General features: G+C 47.6%; 1 protein-coding gene across 10 annotated transcripts; it reads left to right on the plus strand.

Moving 5' to 3' along the window:
• The first annotated feature begins 493 nt into the window (after nt 1-493).
• On the plus strand, nt 494-14,254 carry LOC147651102 (E3 ubiquitin-protein ligase PHF7-like). 10 transcript variants are annotated; one of them, XM_086845360.1, is made up of 18 exons: nt 494-593; nt 2,443-2,567; nt 2,679-2,964; nt 3,060-3,335; nt 3,663-3,754; nt 3,840-3,941; nt 4,221-4,345; nt 4,422-4,584; nt 4,671-4,777; nt 4,990-5,103; nt 5,250-5,368; nt 5,528-6,340; nt 6,663-6,945; nt 7,836-7,962; nt 8,409-8,479; nt 8,692-8,778; nt 9,489-9,571; nt 9,790-9,982. In XM_086845360.1, exons 4-12 carry the CDS (start codon nt 3,293-3,295, stop codon nt 6,292-6,294), a joined length of 1,632 nt encoding a protein of 543 aa, XP_086701486.1. In that variant the 5' UTR covers nt 494-593; nt 2,443-2,567; nt 2,679-2,964; nt 3,060-3,292; the 3' UTR covers nt 6,295-6,340; nt 6,663-6,945; nt 7,836-7,962; nt 8,409-8,479; nt 8,692-8,778; nt 9,489-9,571; nt 9,790-9,982. The 10 variants fall into 10 exon arrangements, with proteins under 10 accessions (XP_086701486.1, XP_086701482.1, XP_086701487.1 ...); XM_086845356.1 differs by having other exon boundaries at nt 504-602; nt 6,660-6,945; XM_086845361.1 differs by lacking the exon at nt 9,790-9,982 and adding an exon at nt 13,638-14,254 and having other exon boundaries at nt 509-593; nt 6,660-6,945.
• Nucleotides 14,255-18,063: the final 3,809 nt, after the last annotated feature.

Consider the following 18,063-nt stretch of genomic DNA (forward strand, 5'->3'; position numbering starts at 1 on the left):
ATTGGCTCCATTTGTTCATTTACTGCACGTAAGTCATGCAGCAATCGATATTTCCCAGATTTCTTTTTTATAACAAAAATAGGAGTATTCCAAGGACTTGTTGACAACTTTAAATGTCCTTGTTGATATTGTTCCAGCACTAATTGATGAGCTTGTTGCAGACTTTCTCTTTTTAAAGGCCACTGTTCAACCCATACTGGTTCCTGGATTATCCATTTGAGTGGGATTGGGAAAGTCCAAACCATGGCCTCTATTCTAAAGGGTGCTCATTGGTCAAAACAACACCAAGTTGTGACAAAATATCTCGTCCAATTAGACATTGAACCTTGTCTGGTAATGGAACAATTGACAAAATAGAGCTGATGACTTTCCCATCTAATTGAATCTGGATTTGTGGAGACCTTTTTGCTAAAGTTAAACCTCCCACCCCTGTAACAGTAACCATACTAGGCAACATAGGCCATTCCTGGGGCCAGTATTGTGGAGCAACAATACTTGAGTCTGCCCCAGTATCCAATAGTCCTTCTAATTGGTGGGATTCTCCATTATAATTGAGAACAACAGTTCGCTTGGGTCGAGTGTTTAAGTCCAGAGTAAGTAATGTAAGTCCTCCTGTAGAACCAAATCCACCCGTACCCCGTGATTGATTTTTCAATGGTGTCAATTGATGGGTATATTGCGGCAGCGGCACCAATTGTGCAATTCGCTGTCCCTTATCAATTCTGGCTGGTGGTGCCAGTGTATATGCCATGACATATATTTCACCAGAATAGTCCACATCAATTACTCCAGGTAAAATAAACAATCCAATTAAACCAGCAGATGAACGTCCCAACACTATTGCACCCATAGCTTTTCCATTTATTATCAGTGGTCCAATAATTCCTGTGGGAATCTTGTAGGGCTGTGATGTCAATAAATCCACAGTCACTGAGGCTGCCAGGTCAAGGCCGAGGCTCCCTGCTGTGGCAGGCTGGAGGGAAGTTGCACTGATGTTCTGGCAGCTGCTATTTGTGTCTTGGCGCGGCGGCTTCTCGCGCTGGCTTTCCCGTTTCCCGATCGCCGGTGGCAAGCACTATCAGCATGAGCATTGGACCGACACTGATTGCACCAAACAGATGACACAGTACATTCCTTTCGAATATGTCCAAGGTTGCCACAGTGAAAACATTTGAATCGGGAGGCTGGAATCTTGCCATTGTTGGTTGTAGCCACTTGTAGGGGTGCAAGAGCTGCTAAAACCTGACTCTGATTCACTTAACTCACGCCTTACCCCAGAGACAGATTTATTTCCCATAGGGGAGGATGGTAACGGTGCTGAAGGCTCCGTTCCAGAATCAGGGTTAGTAGGTGAAGGAATTTGAGATGATACAAAAGAATTAGCAGCTGGAGCAGGAGTCAGTGGCTGAGCGGGGGAAGTCAGTGGTTGCGCGGGGGGGTTCAAAATTACTGTATTTGTGGCGGGTGGCAATGGACACTCATTTATTCCCTGTAAAAGTCTGGTTTTTGACATAGCTGTAGATGCCTGTGTGGCAGCTGCCTGTTCAGCCTGATACTGCAAAAGAACATTATGAACTGTCCGCCACATTTTTCCCAGTCTTTTAGCAGCTTTATCATCATCTAAAGTAGCGTCCCACAATTTATCTCCAAGTTTTCGCCACTCACTTAATTCATGAACTGTATGGGGATTCTGAAAACAACCCTGAGCATACCCATAAGCAAGAAGTCCAGGAAGCTCCTTGCGCAAATCAAAATCTTTAACCTGTCGCTTTTCTAAAAAGCAGGTAAATAAATCATATGCTGCTTGCCTTTCCATCTTACCGTCAGCGCGTGCTGTTGCAGCCCCTACAAAGTTTCGGCAGCACCTTACGGCAGGACTCTCCTTTGAGGTCGCCTGGGCGCGGCAACCCTACTGTGTGATCAGGACCCTCCTCCGAGGTTGCCTGGAATGCAGCACAGCTGTTGCTTTTCGCCGTCCTTGCTGCGGAGGACCCGTCCCCTGTCACCGACTCTCGTGGCCAACTCCTTTAAAAGGTCCCAAAGGTCCCAAAGGTCTCAAAAAGCTCTGAATGTCCCAAAAAGTCCTTAAGGTCCCAAAGGTCCCAAAGGTCCCTCCTGTTCGGGCGCCATTTGATGAGTTCGGCGGGAGAAATGCAGCACTCAATATGAACGATCAGCAAGTCTCGTTTATTGGTAACTCTAACACCACTTATATAGCATCAATAATTAGGCTCATACATAGTGCAAAAAGCAAGCTCATTATTGGATACTTCATTTAAGGTCAACTCCACCTAATTCTACATTCCTGTGATCGCTCATCTATGCTGAATTCACATTCTTCTGATCACAGCGTCCTGTTCTCAGTTAACAGTTATCACCAACGCCTTCCTGACTTTGCAACATCTCAAACCAACTGTACTCTATTGTCTAATTCTTTCCCAGCTAACTGCTGCATGCGAATATGACCTTTGCTCTCTAGCCATTCCTCTATACACGGGCATGAAATCAGGTTCATCTCAGTTTACTGCGGAGAGGTCTTGAGGAAGATGTCGGTGCACCAAGAGCAGGTTTGGAATCTGTGCAGTGCAAGAGACTCTGCACAAGCTCTCTGGGCAACTGACTGTCAGGGGCAAGAACCCTGGCGTGGCCGTGCCTGAACAGCACCTTTCTGCCTACAGTGCCACCCTCGATGGCTGCTCTGGGGCCTGGGATTGGACCCTGCACTTGCTGCAGGAGTCTCTGGCCTGGTTCCGTGCTGACCAAAGGCTTGGAACCATCTCAGAACCTCGGTTCCCAAGGGGGTGTCCTCAAGTGGCTGCCGGGCAACTGAGGCCATGGCTGCCTGAACCTTGGGAGCAAGATGCTGATGTCAGAGTGGCCATTGTGACGCGTGCAACCAAAGCCCCAAAAGGGAAGGCTGGGCTCAGGCCGTGTGTCAGTGCGACCTGGCAACGGGAGGAGAAGGTAAGGCAGGGAAGCAGCTGCCCAGGGACCAGAGGGGCCCCACACCTCGGGGCTCTGGGCCTGTGCTGCAGGCTCACCTGCCTCTCTCTTCCCAGAATCAGCGCGGGAACATCCAGAGGAGACGGCGGTGTTCCTCAACGCGACAACGGGAGCAGAAGGCGGACAGGAGCAGGGCTCACGCAGGGCTTACCAGGGAGTAGCACCCTCGTAGCTCTGGGCCTGTTCTGCAAACTCCCATCACTCTTCTTTCTCCCGCAGAGAGAGACAGGACCAGCACCTGGCGGAGACAGCGGCGTTCCTGCACAGGGACTCAGCGCTGACAGCTGCCATGTGCGACAGGGAGCAGGAGGGCCCTGATGGCAGGGAGCCAGGTGAGGGCAAAGCAGCCCTCCCACAGCCTGGCCCAGGGGCTGTCGGGGTGGCCAGCGTGGGGCCCAGAGCAGAGGCCGGGGCAGGCAGGAGCTGCTCAGCCAGGCCAGGGCTGGCAGCCTCCTTCCTCCTCAAGTGGAGCCCAGCTGGGCCAGGGGGCAGCTGTTGGGAGCCCCGTGCCCGCAATGGCCGCTGCTCTCCAAGGCCTCCAGCCCTGCCCATCAGCCAGGCACGCAGGCAGGGACAGAGCAGCCCTTGGGGTTGATGCTGCGGGCTGAGAGCCCCACAGAGCTGCTCATGCCCGCTGCCATTGGCTCTGTCCCCTGCAGAATGCCTGTTGTGTCGCCATGTAGAGGCTGACCCAGACATCTGCGGCGACAAACAGGAGAAATACGGGCTCTGTGCCCACGGGTTCTGCCTGGTGAGTGGCTCTGGGCACTCTCTCCAGCATTGCAATGGGCAGTCCCTGCCACCCTGTCCTCATCAGCTCTTCTCCCTTTCTGCAGTATTTTGCCACACTGCTTTTCCAGCAAGCCAAGAAACGTGTTGGACTCCTGGGTTTTCTGCCTCGAGATATCCAACTTGCAGTCAGGCGGGCGGCACAGAAGGTGAGAGCCTGGCAAAAGAGCAGGGACATTTGTGCCAGGACAGGCTGGCCAGAGCTTAGCCCATACCCCCAGAAAGAAAGTCCGGCCATGCAGACGGCTGTGGGACAAAGTCTGGCTCCCAGCAGCTCCGTGGAGCCTCTGGCACAGGAGCTTCCTTCACCACCTGGCTCTGAGGGCTGAGAGCCAGCAGCGGCCCCATCCTGCGCCCTGCCCGGAGCCCTGGGGCTGTGTGGGGAGGCCCCGAGGCTGCCACTGATGGGGCTGCTTGGCTCATTCCAGCACTGCTGCGTCTGCGGCCAGAGCGGGGCCACCATCCTGTGCTGCAAAGAAGGCTGCGACAGATGGTTCCACCTGCCCTGTGCCAAGGAGGGCGGCTGTGTGACACAGTACATTGTTCCATTTAGGTAGCTCCTCTCCCCTTCTGGCCACCCCCAGGGAAAGACCAAGTCTTTCTCATTATGCCCATCCCTTTGCCCCCAGGGCCTACTGCCCTGAGCACCGTCCAAAGCAGGACGTGCAGGTGACTCCAGAGCCGGGCACCGAATGCCCCATCTGCATGGAGCCAGTGGAGGACAGGAAGACGTTCAACACCATCGTGTGCCCGGCGTGCAAAAGAGCCTGGTTCCACAGGGACTGCCTCCAGGTGGGAGCCATGCCCTCAGGCCTGGGACACAGCAGGTGCTCAGCAGCACCAGGGCCTGGCTCACACTGCTTCTGTTTGCCCTGCAGGGACAGGCCATGTGTGCTGGTCTTTCGTCCTTCTGCTGCCCCCTCTGCAGAGACCGTGAGACATTCCTTGTCGAAGTGTTCTTTCTGGGGATCCGAACCCCCATTAGGTTGGTGTCCTTCAGTGTGACTCACAAGACGGGGTGTAAGTGCCATACTGTGCCAGGCCCTGCCCCAATAGTCCAAGACAGCCCTATCCAGGGAGTCTGGATTTCTGCCCCTCAGGGGACATGGAAAAGCATTGGAGGAAGTACAGGGACACCCTGTTACCTCCATGGGGTCAGGGCAGCAGAAACACATCAGCTTTTCCTTTCTCCGTCAGACTGCCAACATGGGAGGACAACAATGCCTTTGCAGATCTAGGAGAGAGGCACAACACGTGCAATGCCAGGGAATGCCTTTACCCAGGAGGCAGGGAGGAGGCAGAGGAAGAGGGGTGAGTTGGGAAGCTGCACCCGGGGCTCTGCAGGGAACCTGTGTCTCGGGAAGGGCTCAAAGCAGAAGGAGCCAGTGGTGCTGGGCTGCACAATCCCGTGCTGGGACACTTTGTCTTCAGAGCCATCAACCCGTTTGCTTCCGCAGGCCCTGGAAGCTGCTCCTGTGCTCCTCCTGTGCTGCCGAGGGCACCCACAGGCGCTGCTCTGGCCTGACAGTGAGGACAACCCACTGGGAGTGTGACAGCTGTGCTGGTCTCGGCACGGGTATGAGGCAAAGCAGGCGGGTGTCCCTGGGCTGGGGCCAGTGCCCAGGCTGGGCACGGCAAAGCGCATGGGCTCCTGGAGGGCTGGGGGCAGTGCTCTGGTCGGGCATGGCCTGGTCCAGGCCTGGCAGGCCTCTGACATTCCTGTTTGGCCTTACAGCCCCCAGGGATGAGCTGGAGCTCAATGGCCCCAGCCTGACCAGACAGTCAGGACTGGAGCCTGCTCATGGCCTGTCAGAATCTGAGGCCATCAGGCCAAGCTCCAGCAGCGCAGTGCCATCACGTCTGGCTCCCCAGTCTCCAACTCCAGGGACCAGCAGCCACAGAAGCCTCCGGCGTCCAGCTTCTTCCTTGGCAGACACCGGCAGCCCACGCACAGCAAGGGCAAGATCCAGCAGCTGGACGGGCCCTGAGAACAGGGTCCATTCCAGACATGCTGGGCCTGTCCGCAGGCGAAGCCGCTCTCACCAGCAAAGGCGGGCCTCAGATGGAGCCGTCCGGTCACGGAGTCGCCATGACAGGAGCAGCAGGAGAACATCAAGTGCAGAGAGGCGCAGGCAAAGGGAGACACCATCGCGGGCTTCCCGCAGACACAGCCGCTCCCGGCAGCAAGCTCATGCCCAGAGTCCACCTGCCCGGTCGAGGAGTTGCCGAGACAGGCGCAGCAGGAGAACATCGAGGGCAGAGAGGCCCAGGCGAAGGGAGACATCCTCGGGGATGTCTCCCAGACGCAGCCGCTCCTGCCCGCAACGTTGGGCTTCAAATCAACCTGTCCAATCCAGGAGTCACCAGAACAGGAGCAGGAGGACAGCAGCAAGTGCTGAGAGGCCCAGGCGCAGGGGGACACCATCGGGGACGTCGCGCTGGAGCAACCGCTCCCGCCAGCCACGTCGGGCCTCAACTCGGACCTCTATCAGCAGCACGTAGTGTCATCTTTTCTTTCTGGTCCTTCCGTTTGCTGCTGTAAGTGAAGGTGAGAAGGGTCAGTACAGGGACCTTGAGATTTGCAGGTCTGTGGGAAAACCCGAATTAGCTCTTGGCATTTCTACGATTCTTGGTTTCTGTTATCGTGTATTGTTAAGGGAAAAGCCACTTAAGGACATAGCTGATTAAAAAGGACACTCATTGCTGCCTTTAGACAGATATTTCCCCACTGCTTACCCTTGAAAGTGAACCAGTCCTTAATGGCTTGGATACGTTTAGGGAGACATGAAGAGCAAGGTGGCTCTTAGGGAAGCTGTCTTTGAAAAGGCCGTGTGCTGAGTTGCTATCCTTAAACAATCTCATTTCAGTAGAGCCTTCCTTCAGTAAAGCGGAAGAAGAAAGAAGAGAGTGAGACACTGCCTCAAGTGTCTGGAGAAATCGATTGTGACACTGCTGCTGATTTTAAAGACTTGATTGGACCTTCAAAGATCAAACCAGAAAAGACCGTGGGAATAGCCTGGGACAAAGAGGATGCGCAGGACTCTGCCCCAGACGAATTTCCGAGACCTTTGCCTGAAAACGACAGAACTCAGGAGTCGAGTGCGTTCAAGTTTTCCTTCTTTGGAGACACAGAGGAGTTGGGCATCAAAGAAGGTAACAGCAGAACCCTCCTAACAGAGCCATTTCTAAGGAACGGCTTCTGGCGGGCACTGTAGAGCAATATGGTGTAAAGAAGGTCATAATCCAGAGGATGATCAGCAGCAGAAGTCAGTACTTATGCTGAAGCATTTTGATCTTCATTTCTACTTGCCAAGGTTGTGGGAGATTAATGAGAGGTAACACCTGCTTGCATCTCAGGAATTTTGAGATGCACGCCTTGAGAAGGCATTGGGATTTTTGCAGAGTGGTGAAAAAGCTTGTTGTCATGCCCTAAAGTTCTCAAACAGGGACAAAGGTGACACAGCAGTCATACCAAGTTACATGGAAGCCAACAGGATTTTAAGGAAAATGGGTGTTAAGGTAGAGGGAGGAGCAAAATCCTGGAGTTGACTCCAAGCTCCATGACCATTCATTAGTTACCGAATTCTATTCCTGGACCTTCAGAAAAGTGAAACTGAATGACACTGAAGGATCATTGGGGTGTCCTAAGCTCAGATAAAATAAGGCCTTATGAAATGAAGATGAAGGAATATTTAATCAAGTCACAGTCAGGTAGGAATGAAAGGAAGCCGTGCCAAGTTATCCAAAATATTAACAAACAACACAAAGCAACAAGCCCCCCACACTTGTGCTGAATTCAGAAGCTATTCACTGTCTTCTGGATGCGATGATAAATGTTGAAGAATACATAGGAGATGCCTTGAACAAAGTGGAAAATCCTGGAGCAGAGCTACAGCTCAGAAAATCAGGGAGGAGAAGATTCTGTCCTTCCTAAATCTGTCTTCTCCAGTGTACATATTTCACTTGAAAGAAGGAATTTTTCCTGGCAAGCAGAGAAATAATCTGGTTTTGGCTTGCTTTCTCTTTTGGTGCTGGTTTTGCAGAGCCTCACATACTTGGGACGATAAAACTGGAAAAAGTCAGGTGGCAAGAGGATTCACATTTCCAAGACCTCACTTCTGAGGGTGCTGATGAGCCTGAGATGTCAGAAATTGAAAAGCACCAAGAAAGGCAAGTTCCATTTGTATTTGTTGTCTACTTGGCTGTAGTAGTTGGATGCTGTGGGAATATGAATGGCAGCACTGAGGAAATGGGAAACTGACACTGCACACCTCTGAGCAAGGAAAGTCATCTTGGAAAAGCATTGGTGCTGTGTGGAGTCCAGAGTCCCAGCAGCCCATTGGATGTGAAGTTGAATGTGAAGAGAGAGAAGATGAGCACAAGAAATTGACTGGGTTGTTTTGGTTTGGCCAAGCCCAAACTGAGTTTTGCCAAAAGGCAAAGACACAGTCAGTTTTCTTGTAAAAAGTGGGGGTTTTTAATAGAAGGCTTTATTTGCATACTATGCAGTAAAGCTCTTCCGTGTACCATTTCTCTGAGGCACTACAGCTCTAACTCATGCTCATGGGATTTGATAGGACCTTTTAGGATGCTAAAACCCCTTTGTACTTGTCTAGGGTTTTTTCTCTACCACGCACAGAAAGTGCTAGAATTTTCTTCTTCTCCATAGATGATGAACGCCTAAGAGGTACGACACAACTTGTTCAGCCCCTTTTGTATATTTTTCCCTTTTAAACCCTTACTGGACTTGAGTAAGGAGGAAAAAATGCTGCCTGGTTATGAATGCTCTGTAGTCAAAATTTGCCATGCTCACTTGTGGTCAAAGTTGTGGTAGATCCCATGAGAGAGTCCTGGTAAAAAATAAAGGCTGATCAGCTTTCTGTCTTTCCTTTCTTTCAGATAATTGCCTCATAGCTATAGGAACTTTTAGAGCTTAGGAAAAAAATAGTCACTAGACAGGTTACTGGACATTTAGGATCCTTTCAGGTAGGTCTATCACCTTTAACTTTTTCCTGTCTTTCTGGTGTTAATCTGAGGAATGCCGAGTGCTCTTGTCAGTGACATATGTGCGTGCGGTTCTTCATCCTAATGAATCTGGGGCTTTCTCTTCTGAACCCAATGAATTTTCGATTTAAAAACAAAGACAACAACAACAAAAGAAAACATACACAGCCCCGAAAAATTACACAGGCTGCCAAAACAATTGCTTGTTCTATTTTGTAGAATATAGTCTCAAGTCAGGCTTAAATGACGTTTGTTTCTTGAGACTTGTTAGATAACGCTGATGAAATGTATGGCTGTGTTCATACAGTTACTGCCCTGCAATCTTCCAGCCCGTCTGATTTACAGGGTGTGTTAGAATGGAGATCTCAGCCCTTGCCAGGCAGCACTTCTGGGGGCAGCTGTGGGATCCTGCTGCTGAGCATTTAATGCAAGAGCTGCTGTTTCACTGCAATTTAGATTTCAGCAGGTTCAGGGAGACAGCTGCTGCCTTTCATTTTTCTTAGTACACCAGGCTGCAGTAGGGAACATTTCTGTTGGAGCCGACATGTGGTGGGGGGCAAGAGAATAGGAGGGACGTGAAGAATAGAGCTTCTGACTTGACTGTTGTGTTGTTCATTCATGATTGTTGGGAGCAGCAGCAGAATCAGAAGGGTTGAACCCTATTGATTGGTGTTGTGTTTTGTTTTGTGCAGAGGGCCCAGAGTTATTTTGTAGATCTGTAGAGCTCAGTGAAGAAAAAGTGGGTTGGGAAGACAGATGTAGATTATTGTTTGAGGTGAGTATGGAACATCTGTTCCCTGGTAACTGTGGCTGAATGCTGAGCATGGGGAGGGAACACGGCTATGGATGTGCATGCAAAATTAATTCAGGACCTCCAGAAGAGCCTGAAGCTTTGTAACTGTCAGGGAACAAAAGGTTGTTAGTATACAGGTGTGAGTAACACGATGTAGTGATGTCCAGCCAGGTAAACCACTGCATCTCTGTATGTTACAGGAGCAGCTAGCTAACTATATGTAAGGGAAGTGTTTAAGAGAAACAGTGCATTTAGAGACTTCTGCAAGTAGTGGATTCAAAAACTTCTCCTAGGAATATGTTAGATTTTCATTAATTTCTGGATCGTCTAAGGAAGCATAAGAATTCCAAACGGAAACTGAAACTAAACTAATAAACCCTTTCTTGAAAAGAATCATGTCTTATTTGTTCCTTGAAGAAGTTGCCAAACAACCTTACCTTTTAAATCCTTTCAAGGATCTAACAAGAAAAAATATTGTCAAACCCTGCAAAAATGCAGGAGCAGCACAGGGGCACTTGCCAGGGCCTGGGGAAACGCAGGGGTCAGCCTCTACACGGCGACACAGCAGGCATTCTGCAGGGGACAGAGCCAATGGCAGTGGGCATGAGCAGCTCTGTGGGGCTCTCAGCCCGCAGCATCGGCCCCAAGGGCTGCTCTGTCCCTGCCTGCGTGCCTGGCTGATGGGCAGGGCTGGAGGCCTTGGAGAGCAGCGGCCATTGCGGGCACGGGGCTCCCAACAGCTGCCCCCTGGCCCAGCTGGGCTCCACTTGAGGAGGAAGGAGGCTCCCAGCCCTGGCCTGGCTGAGCAGCTCCTGCCTGCCCCGGCCTCTGATCTGGGCCCCACGCTGGCCACCCCGACAGCCCCTGGGCCAGGCTGTGGGAGGGCTGCTTTGCCCTCACCTGGCTCCCTGCCATCAGGGCCCTCCTGCTCCCTGTCGCACATGATTCTGGTCAGTGGTGAGTCCCTGTGCAGGAACTGCACGGTGTCCTCGAGGTGCTGGTCCTCTCCCTCTCTCTGTGGGAGCAAGAAGAGTGTGGAAAGTTTGCAAGACATGTCCAGCACCATGAGAGTGTGTAGCGGTTTAGATTTGCTAATTTTGTTTTTCCGGCCAATTCACCAAATAAATGCTGTGGTTTTAATGCAGTAACTAAAAAATTACTTATTTTTTGCTGTGAGATATGGATTAGAACAAGGGCAAAACAGGCTTAAAACTTAAAAAGAATAAAGAAAGTTTATTAACAAAACTACAAGAAGAAGAACACTAGAATAAACTTCCAGGAAACTCCTTTTATCCCCCACTATCCAACCATTTCCTTGTTCACATGATAACAGAGAGACAAAAAACATTGGAACTTTGGTGTTTAAAACAGTCCCAATTCCTGCTAGAATCTTTTCATCAGCCTTTGTAGAGAAACAGAAGTCTTCTGGTAACTTATGGAGTTTTTCACGAAAAAACTATTTCTGTTATAGTTTTCTATTTTTCTGATGCCAGCTGACCAGAAATCTGTCATCAGTTCTCTCCTCCCATTTCACATCCCTCTGAGGTGTGTTATGGGTCATGAGTCTAGGGATGTCATTTTTAAGGATGAGTTATTCAAAGGCAAAAGTTCTCTTCATTTGCCTCTGTGAGCTTCTCTGGAAAACAGTTTTCTCATTGCCCTCAAGGCCTCAAATCTTCTCTTCACTCTGTTCCAGCACTTCACTGTATCACAATTACTCCACCTTTTGCTCAAAATCCACACTCTAAACACTCCATTCCTCCCAATATACTCTGTCATGAATTAAAGGAGGTTTTTTTTCAGAACACTATTTTCTATCTCCATAGCTTTAACAGAAAAATATTTCAGCTTATAAAGCATCTCCTTATTCTCTCTTCCTCATCTAAAACTTAACTCTTTTTTTCACTGTCTTCTTCATGTTGATTGTCTCTCTCTCTCTCTCTCTCTCTCTCTCTCTCTCTCTCTGGGAAAAAGGAGTAATCTTTACATTTTATCCAAGTAGTAAAAGAGTTAAAGTCTTGGAAAGCTGCAGATGTTCATGGTGTCAGGTTTCAGTTCAGCAGCAGAAACTGCAAACCCAGTCAGGCCGGCCGGCTCCGTTTCTCTTCCCCCCGCCCTCTGCAGCCTTGTCCGGCCTGGACGGGGGAGGGGGAGGAGGCCGAGACAGAGCCTGTTACCTCTTCAGAATCAGGAAACCAAAGAGAGCAAGAGAACCCTGGCTTTACATCTTAAGGTGGTGTTCACAGGTTGATCTCACTTTTCAATGGTCAAAACTGCTGTCAGTTCTTAGAAATGACCAATAATTGGTCAGGAGAAAAGACTCCCATCAGCCACCAGCAGCTTCAACTTCTTAGCTCCCAAAGCTATCTTAAAAGTAAAGTCACCCCGTTACAGAGTGCTACTCCCTGGTCAGCCCTGCGTGAGCCCTGCTCCTGTCCGCCTTCTGCTCCCGTTGTCGCGTTGAGGAACACCGCCGTCTCCTCTGGATGTTCCTGCGCTGATTCTGGGAAGGGAGAGGCAGGTGAGCCTGCAGCACAGGCCCAGAGCCCCAAGGTGTGGGGCCCCTCTGGTCCCTGGGCAGCTGCTTCCCTGCCTTACCTTCTCCTCCCGTTGCCAGGTCGCACTGACACACGGCCTGAGCCCAGCCTTCCCTTTTGGGGCCAAGGGAAATCTCTGCTCCTGGCCCCGGCACTGGACGCTCTGCCAGCTGGTCAGGCAAAGTGATGCCATGTGAGGCAGGCGTGAGCAGTGCAGGAAAGCCAACATCAGTGCAGTCTTCCAAAAAGGCAGCAAGAAGGGGCCAGGGAACTGCAGGCCCAACCTCTCGAATGTCATCTCCAAAGCTCTGGAATAACAGGAAGGGAAAACCACGCTTGAGGAATCTCATTGCCACCTCTGCTGCTGTTGAAGAATGGCTTGCTTCTCGAGGCCATAGCTCCCTAGAAGGCCTGCACAACCCTGACTTTGAGCTAGCATGAGTCCTTGGCAAAATATTGTATCAAAGAAATGAAGAAGACTAATTGTTAATAAGACAATGAAGAATAAAGATTTAGGATAAGAAATCTGCTAAATGTATCTTGTGAATGTATCTTATGAAGTTTGTCAGGATGTGAATTCTGCAGAATGTATCCTCTATAACTGCTTAATGTATCTTAATAAGTTTCACTAAAAAAGTATCTTATAGAGTTTGGGCGTTATGAACTGGACCAATGAAATGTAGAAGTTAACATGTGAAAAATAGCAATTATCCAATCATAATAGAATATAGATCGCATGTTACCTTTTCAAAATACTATAAAAATGTAGCTAAGGTTGTAATAAATTTGGAACAAGCAGCTAACTCATATTGGGTTGTCTCTTGATTCCCGAACTCGTCTCCTACATCTGTCATTTTGAAATCCATCCTAATGAGACTTCTGAAACAGTACTTGTGTATATAGGCAATGGATGTGTATGCTTGAGAACTGCTTGTGATAGTATGCTTGTGGAAAACATAGTAGTGGATTCTAAGAATCATTCAAATTTTTGTGTATGAAATTTTACTGAGATCATAGGATGTGACTTTTCTTACTTAGGTCCACTTACTTCGTATTATCTTTTGCAGATTAATTATACTTTGATTCATCATTTAGTGCCTGCTCCAATTGGAATGAACCTCATTCCGGTAAAGCAATTGTTGCTTCACCAGAATTTAATCGAAATTTTGGAAAAGATTAGAAAAAGGAAAGAAATACATTGTGTTTTGGAATGAGTGCTTTACATGTTGCTGTTACGCCTAAGGTTACTGATACTTGACGAACTATTCAGGCACTACAATAAGTAATTGGCCATTGTGACTATGAGGTTAATTAATTTTATTATGTTGTATTTTAGAATAAAATTGATTGTTTGTTTTCTGATAAGAAACCAATATTTTAGCCTTAGCTAAAATTATATATATTGATCAGTTTTCTTTGACATCAATATATTGATTTTTGTTCTTTTTCTTTTTCTTTTTCCTTTTTCTGTCCCTTATCCTTTCCCTACCACCTGTCTCTGTTTTTTCCAGGATATACTACCAACTGTAACGAGTCCTGAAGACTTCAAAGAAGAACTTCACAGCAGCACTATGACATCGTGCAGAAAGACCTCGCTTAATGACAATTGTGAGCCATGGGGTGGTGTAAGAGACAGTCCAAAGATTCTCTCATCTGTCTCACAACCGTCTGAAGGACAGAGACTGAGACTCTGAGTATCACAAGGGATTTGGTTTAGGGGTTCAGGCCTAGCTGAGGTGGATGTTTGGTAAGTGACTGTTTGCAGGTGGTTGCACGGTGCACTGTCCTCGTTCCTGCTGGTGAACAGAGGCTTGCAAGATGTGGATTTCTCTGTACCCTACACCTGCCCCCCACACAATGGAATTCATCACAATGATCATCAATCTCCTCTGGTTTTGGCCCTGTGCCCCTTGCTTTGTAAAAACTATAAAATTACACCCCAAATTTACCTTCCTTTGAGATCTCCCCAACAGACAGAAGACTCTGCATCGTCAGACGGCTGAGTGGACTTTGATGTTGGTAGCTGTAATCCCCTTACTCTCTTTTCTTATGCTTTGCTTTCTCCTCTTTTCTCTCTATCGCATATTAGTGCTGATGAGCACTCAATAAAGTGTGTTTTGCTGTTTAAGTCCTTGGTTTGCTGATAATCTTTTGTACTCTAAGACCGACTAAAAGAACCACATCAGGAATCCCACCTTGTGGATCGTGACAACTGTACACCCATTCCTGCCCCAAGCACCTTTCAAAATGTCTCTCTTCATTTCTCCCCCACGTCCCAGCTCCCTGGAGAGGAAGCTAACCTCAGTACAGGTAGTTCAAAGGAAAGTGCGTGTAGAGCAAGGACAGACAAAGCAGAAAAAGCTTATTGTTGTGAAAATAAAATAGAAACAGAGCAGGGGAGGCCAGATGAAAGCTCAAGATATCACAGTTGCAACACAAGGTTCCAGGCCAAGAAGATTCAGAATGAAAAGGAGGGAGCTGAAAAACTATTTCCCTTGAGGGAAGTACTGATGGGAGATGCTCAAGGGGGAATAGGTTTTGTTAATGTTCAATTAACTGCCTCCGAGGTAAGAAATTTTAGGAAGGAAATCAAAAATTTATTGGAGGACCCAACTGGAATATCAAATCAATTAGATCAATTTTTAGGCCCAAGTATATTCACTTGGGAAGAATTAAATTCGATACTAGGTGTGCTCTTCTGTTCAGAAGAGACACGGTTGATTTGAGGCTGCCAGGAGAATCTGGGAACAGGAAAATTGGGCAGGCCCAAGGGGAAAAGAAAAGGCACCGCTCATCCAGTCAAATTGGGACCCAAATGAGTCCAAAAGAAGGAACATGAGAGATTACAGGACACTGATAATAAGAGGAATAAGGGAGGCGTTACCAAGAGCCAACAACGCTAAGCTAGCGTTTGACAGCCAGCAAGAGAAAGATGGGGCCCCTTGTACTTGCCTCGAGAGATTAAAAAGACATTTCCAACTTTCTTCTAGCGTGGACCCAGAAAGTCCAGAAGGCCAAGTGTTAGTGCAAGTTCAATTTGTAACTAAGGCTTGGACTGATATCAGAAGAAAGCAAGAGAAGTTAGATGAGTGGCAGGAGAAAGGTCTAAATGAATTGTTGAAGGAAGTGCAGAGAGTGTACTTAAGGAGGGAAGAGGAAGAGACAAAAAGAAAGGCCAAAATTATGGCAGCAGTGGCAAAGGAAAGCATAAGAGCTGGGAAAAGTGAGAAGGCGGGAGCAGGAGGTAGTGGACCGTAAGAAGGGGTAGAAGAGAGGAGAGATTCAGACAAGGATGGAAGAATCCCATTGATTTGTTTCTACAGACATGATTTGTTTCTATTGCAACGAGAAGGGTCATAGCAGGAGAGTCTGTAAGAAAAGCAGAATGGATGAGGTAGTAGCAAAGGAGCAGGATGTACTGGAAAAGATCTTAAAAGGTGAAGATTAGAGGTGTGAGAGGCTCTGTGCTCTGGGGGATGAAATAGGACACCAAAGAGAGCCTCTGGCAAATTTGGAAGTAGGCCCCCAGAGCAAAGAATATGAAGTTTTGGTAGATACTGGAGCTGATAAATCAAGTGTATCAGAAGGACCCAAAGGTTGTAAGCTGAGTAACCAAAAGTGCAAAGTGAGAGGTGCTGAGAACAATCCCTTTGATGCTTTTATTGTAGAGAAATTGTCAATAAAAGGAAATTTTAGAGAAGGATGTGCAGACTTGTTGTTTATACTAGGGCTAGAGTGCAATCTATTAGGTCGGGACCTCAAGGAACAAATAAATATAGGGGTGGTGCCAGAAGGGGGATGCGTGGTTGTAAGACTGTTAGTGCTGAAGGAGGAGGATGAGAAAGGAATAAATCCAAAGGTGTGGGCAGAGACAGGAAATCACAGATTATTAATCATTCCCCCCATACAAATGAAAATAAAACTAGATACACCTCCTAGAAGACTTAAGCAATATCCCATTTTGGCAGAGGGCAGACAAGGATTAGCGCCTATAATTAAAGAAGGGATTGAAAATGGAATTTTGGAACCGTGCATGTCTCCACACAATACTCGTGTACTACCCATTCAAAAGGCAGATGGCAGGTGCAGATCAGTGCAAGATCTAAGGGAGGTGAACCATTACACGTTATCCAGTCGTGGCTAGTCCATACAACCTATTCCATAAAGTACCATCAGAGCATGCATGGTTCAGCGTGATAGATTTGAAAGATGCCTTCTGGTCCTGTCCATTAGAGAAGGAGAGTCGGGGGTTGTTTTCTTTCAAATGGCAGGATGAGGAAACTGGGAGGAGACAACAATTGCAATGGACCAGATTACCTCAGGGATTTACAGAGTTCCCCCATCTATTTGGCCAGGCCCTGGAAGAAATTATGAAGGAGTTTACACCAAGTGGGGAAACACAAGTCTTGCAATATGTGGATGACTTATTGGTTTTGGGGAAAATGAAGGAAGAGGTTCAAGAAACAACTGTTAATTTATTGAACTGTCAGAGAGAAAAGGGTTTGAAAGTATCCAAAAAGGAATTACAGTGTGTAGAATCTGAAGTATTTGGGTCATTTAATTGGAGAAGGTTACAAGAAGTTAGATTCAAATTGGATGCAGGGAATATTATTACTACCAGCACCAAAAGCCAAAACAGATATAAGTAAATTATTAGGATTAATTGGATACTGTAAGTTATGGATAGATGGGCATACAAAATTAGTTAAATTTTTACATGAAAACTTAGTAGGGGATGACCCCATAAGCTGGAACAAAGAGGACAAGAAAAAGTTAGTGGAATTGAAAGAGAAATTGGCAACAGCTCCAGTGTTAAGCCTACCCAATTTAAACCAATTATTTGAACTGTTTGTAAATATTGAAGAAGGAGCAGCTTACGGAGTCATTGTGCAAGAATGGTATGGAGTCAGAGAACCCACAGCATACCTGTCCAAACTGTTTGACCCAGATATAAGAGGATGGCTGACCTGCCTCCAAGCTGTTGCTGCTACTGTAACCCTAGTGGGGAAAAGCTATAAATTAACTTTGGAAACAAAGTTAAAGTGTATACCCCACAGGATCTTAAAAGCATACTGAGTAAAAGGGCCAGTCAGTGGGTCCCAGAGAGCAGGCTTTTAAAATACAAACTGATCCTGAGGAATAAGGAAAATTTGGAGTTAGCTACCACAAAGGTTGAAAATCCAGCCCAGTTCCTATATGGGGAACCAGAGGGGGAGCTAGAACATTGGTGCCTTGGAGTTATTGACCTGCAGACAAAAGTTAGCGAGGATCTGCAAGGGCACCCATTAACTGAAGGAGAGGTCCTTTTTATAGTCGGTTCATCAAATGCCATAAACAGGAAGCAGGTTTTGGGATATGCAGTTGTAAATGGACAAGACACGACACCAATCAAGGGGGGAAGACTTCCTACGACATGGTCTGCGCAGTGTTGTGACATTTACGCGTTGTTGAGAGGATTGCAATGGCTCAGTCAAAGGAGCGGAACCATCTACACGGACTCCAAATATGCCTGTGGGGTAGTACACACGTTCGGAAAGACTGGGATTGAGAGAGGTTTTATAAACTCAAAGGGGAAAGCATTGATGCATGAGGGCCTAATTAAAGCAGTGTTAGAGGCTCTGAAAGGACCTTTGGAAGTGGCAGTAGTGCATGTGAAAGGACACCAGAAGGGACACTCAGTGGAGGTCAAAGGGAACCACTTAGCAGATCAAATAGCAAAGCTGCACTGGGCAGTATTGAGAAGGTCTTTAGAATAACAGATCTAAAAGGCAGAGATGATGGAGATGAAAAGGATGGAGAAGTTCCTGTATTTAATGAAAAAAAATTGAGGCATTACAAAAACATGGTGCTAATAAAGATGGGAAAGGTAAATGGAGAATGCCTGATGGCAGACAAGTGCTGAATAAAGCACTAAGTAGGAAAATATTAGAAAATCTA

Source organism: Cyanistes caeruleus, chromosome 11, assembly GCF_971803275.1.
Source record: "Cyanistes caeruleus chromosome 11, bCyaCae1.hap1.1, whole genome shotgun sequence".
In the NCBI taxonomy this organism is placed as follows: Eukaryota; Metazoa; Chordata; class Aves; order Passeriformes; family Paridae; genus Cyanistes; species Cyanistes caeruleus.

Bases quoted from the DNA above. Each gene is read 5' to 3' on its own strand.
- LOC147651102 (XM_086845360.1), top strand. From the start codon at position 3,293: ATGTGCGACAGGGAGCAGGAGGGCCCTGATGGCAGGGAGCCAG. The intron at 4,346-4,421 runs GTAGCTCCTCTC...CTTTGCCCCCAG, and splicing joins CAGTACATTGTTCCATTTAG to GGCCTACTGCCCTGAGCACC. The intron at 5,104-5,249 runs GTGAGTTGGGAA...TTGCTTCCGCAG, and splicing joins GAGGAGGCAGAGGAAGAGGG to GCCCTGGAAGCTGCTCCTGT.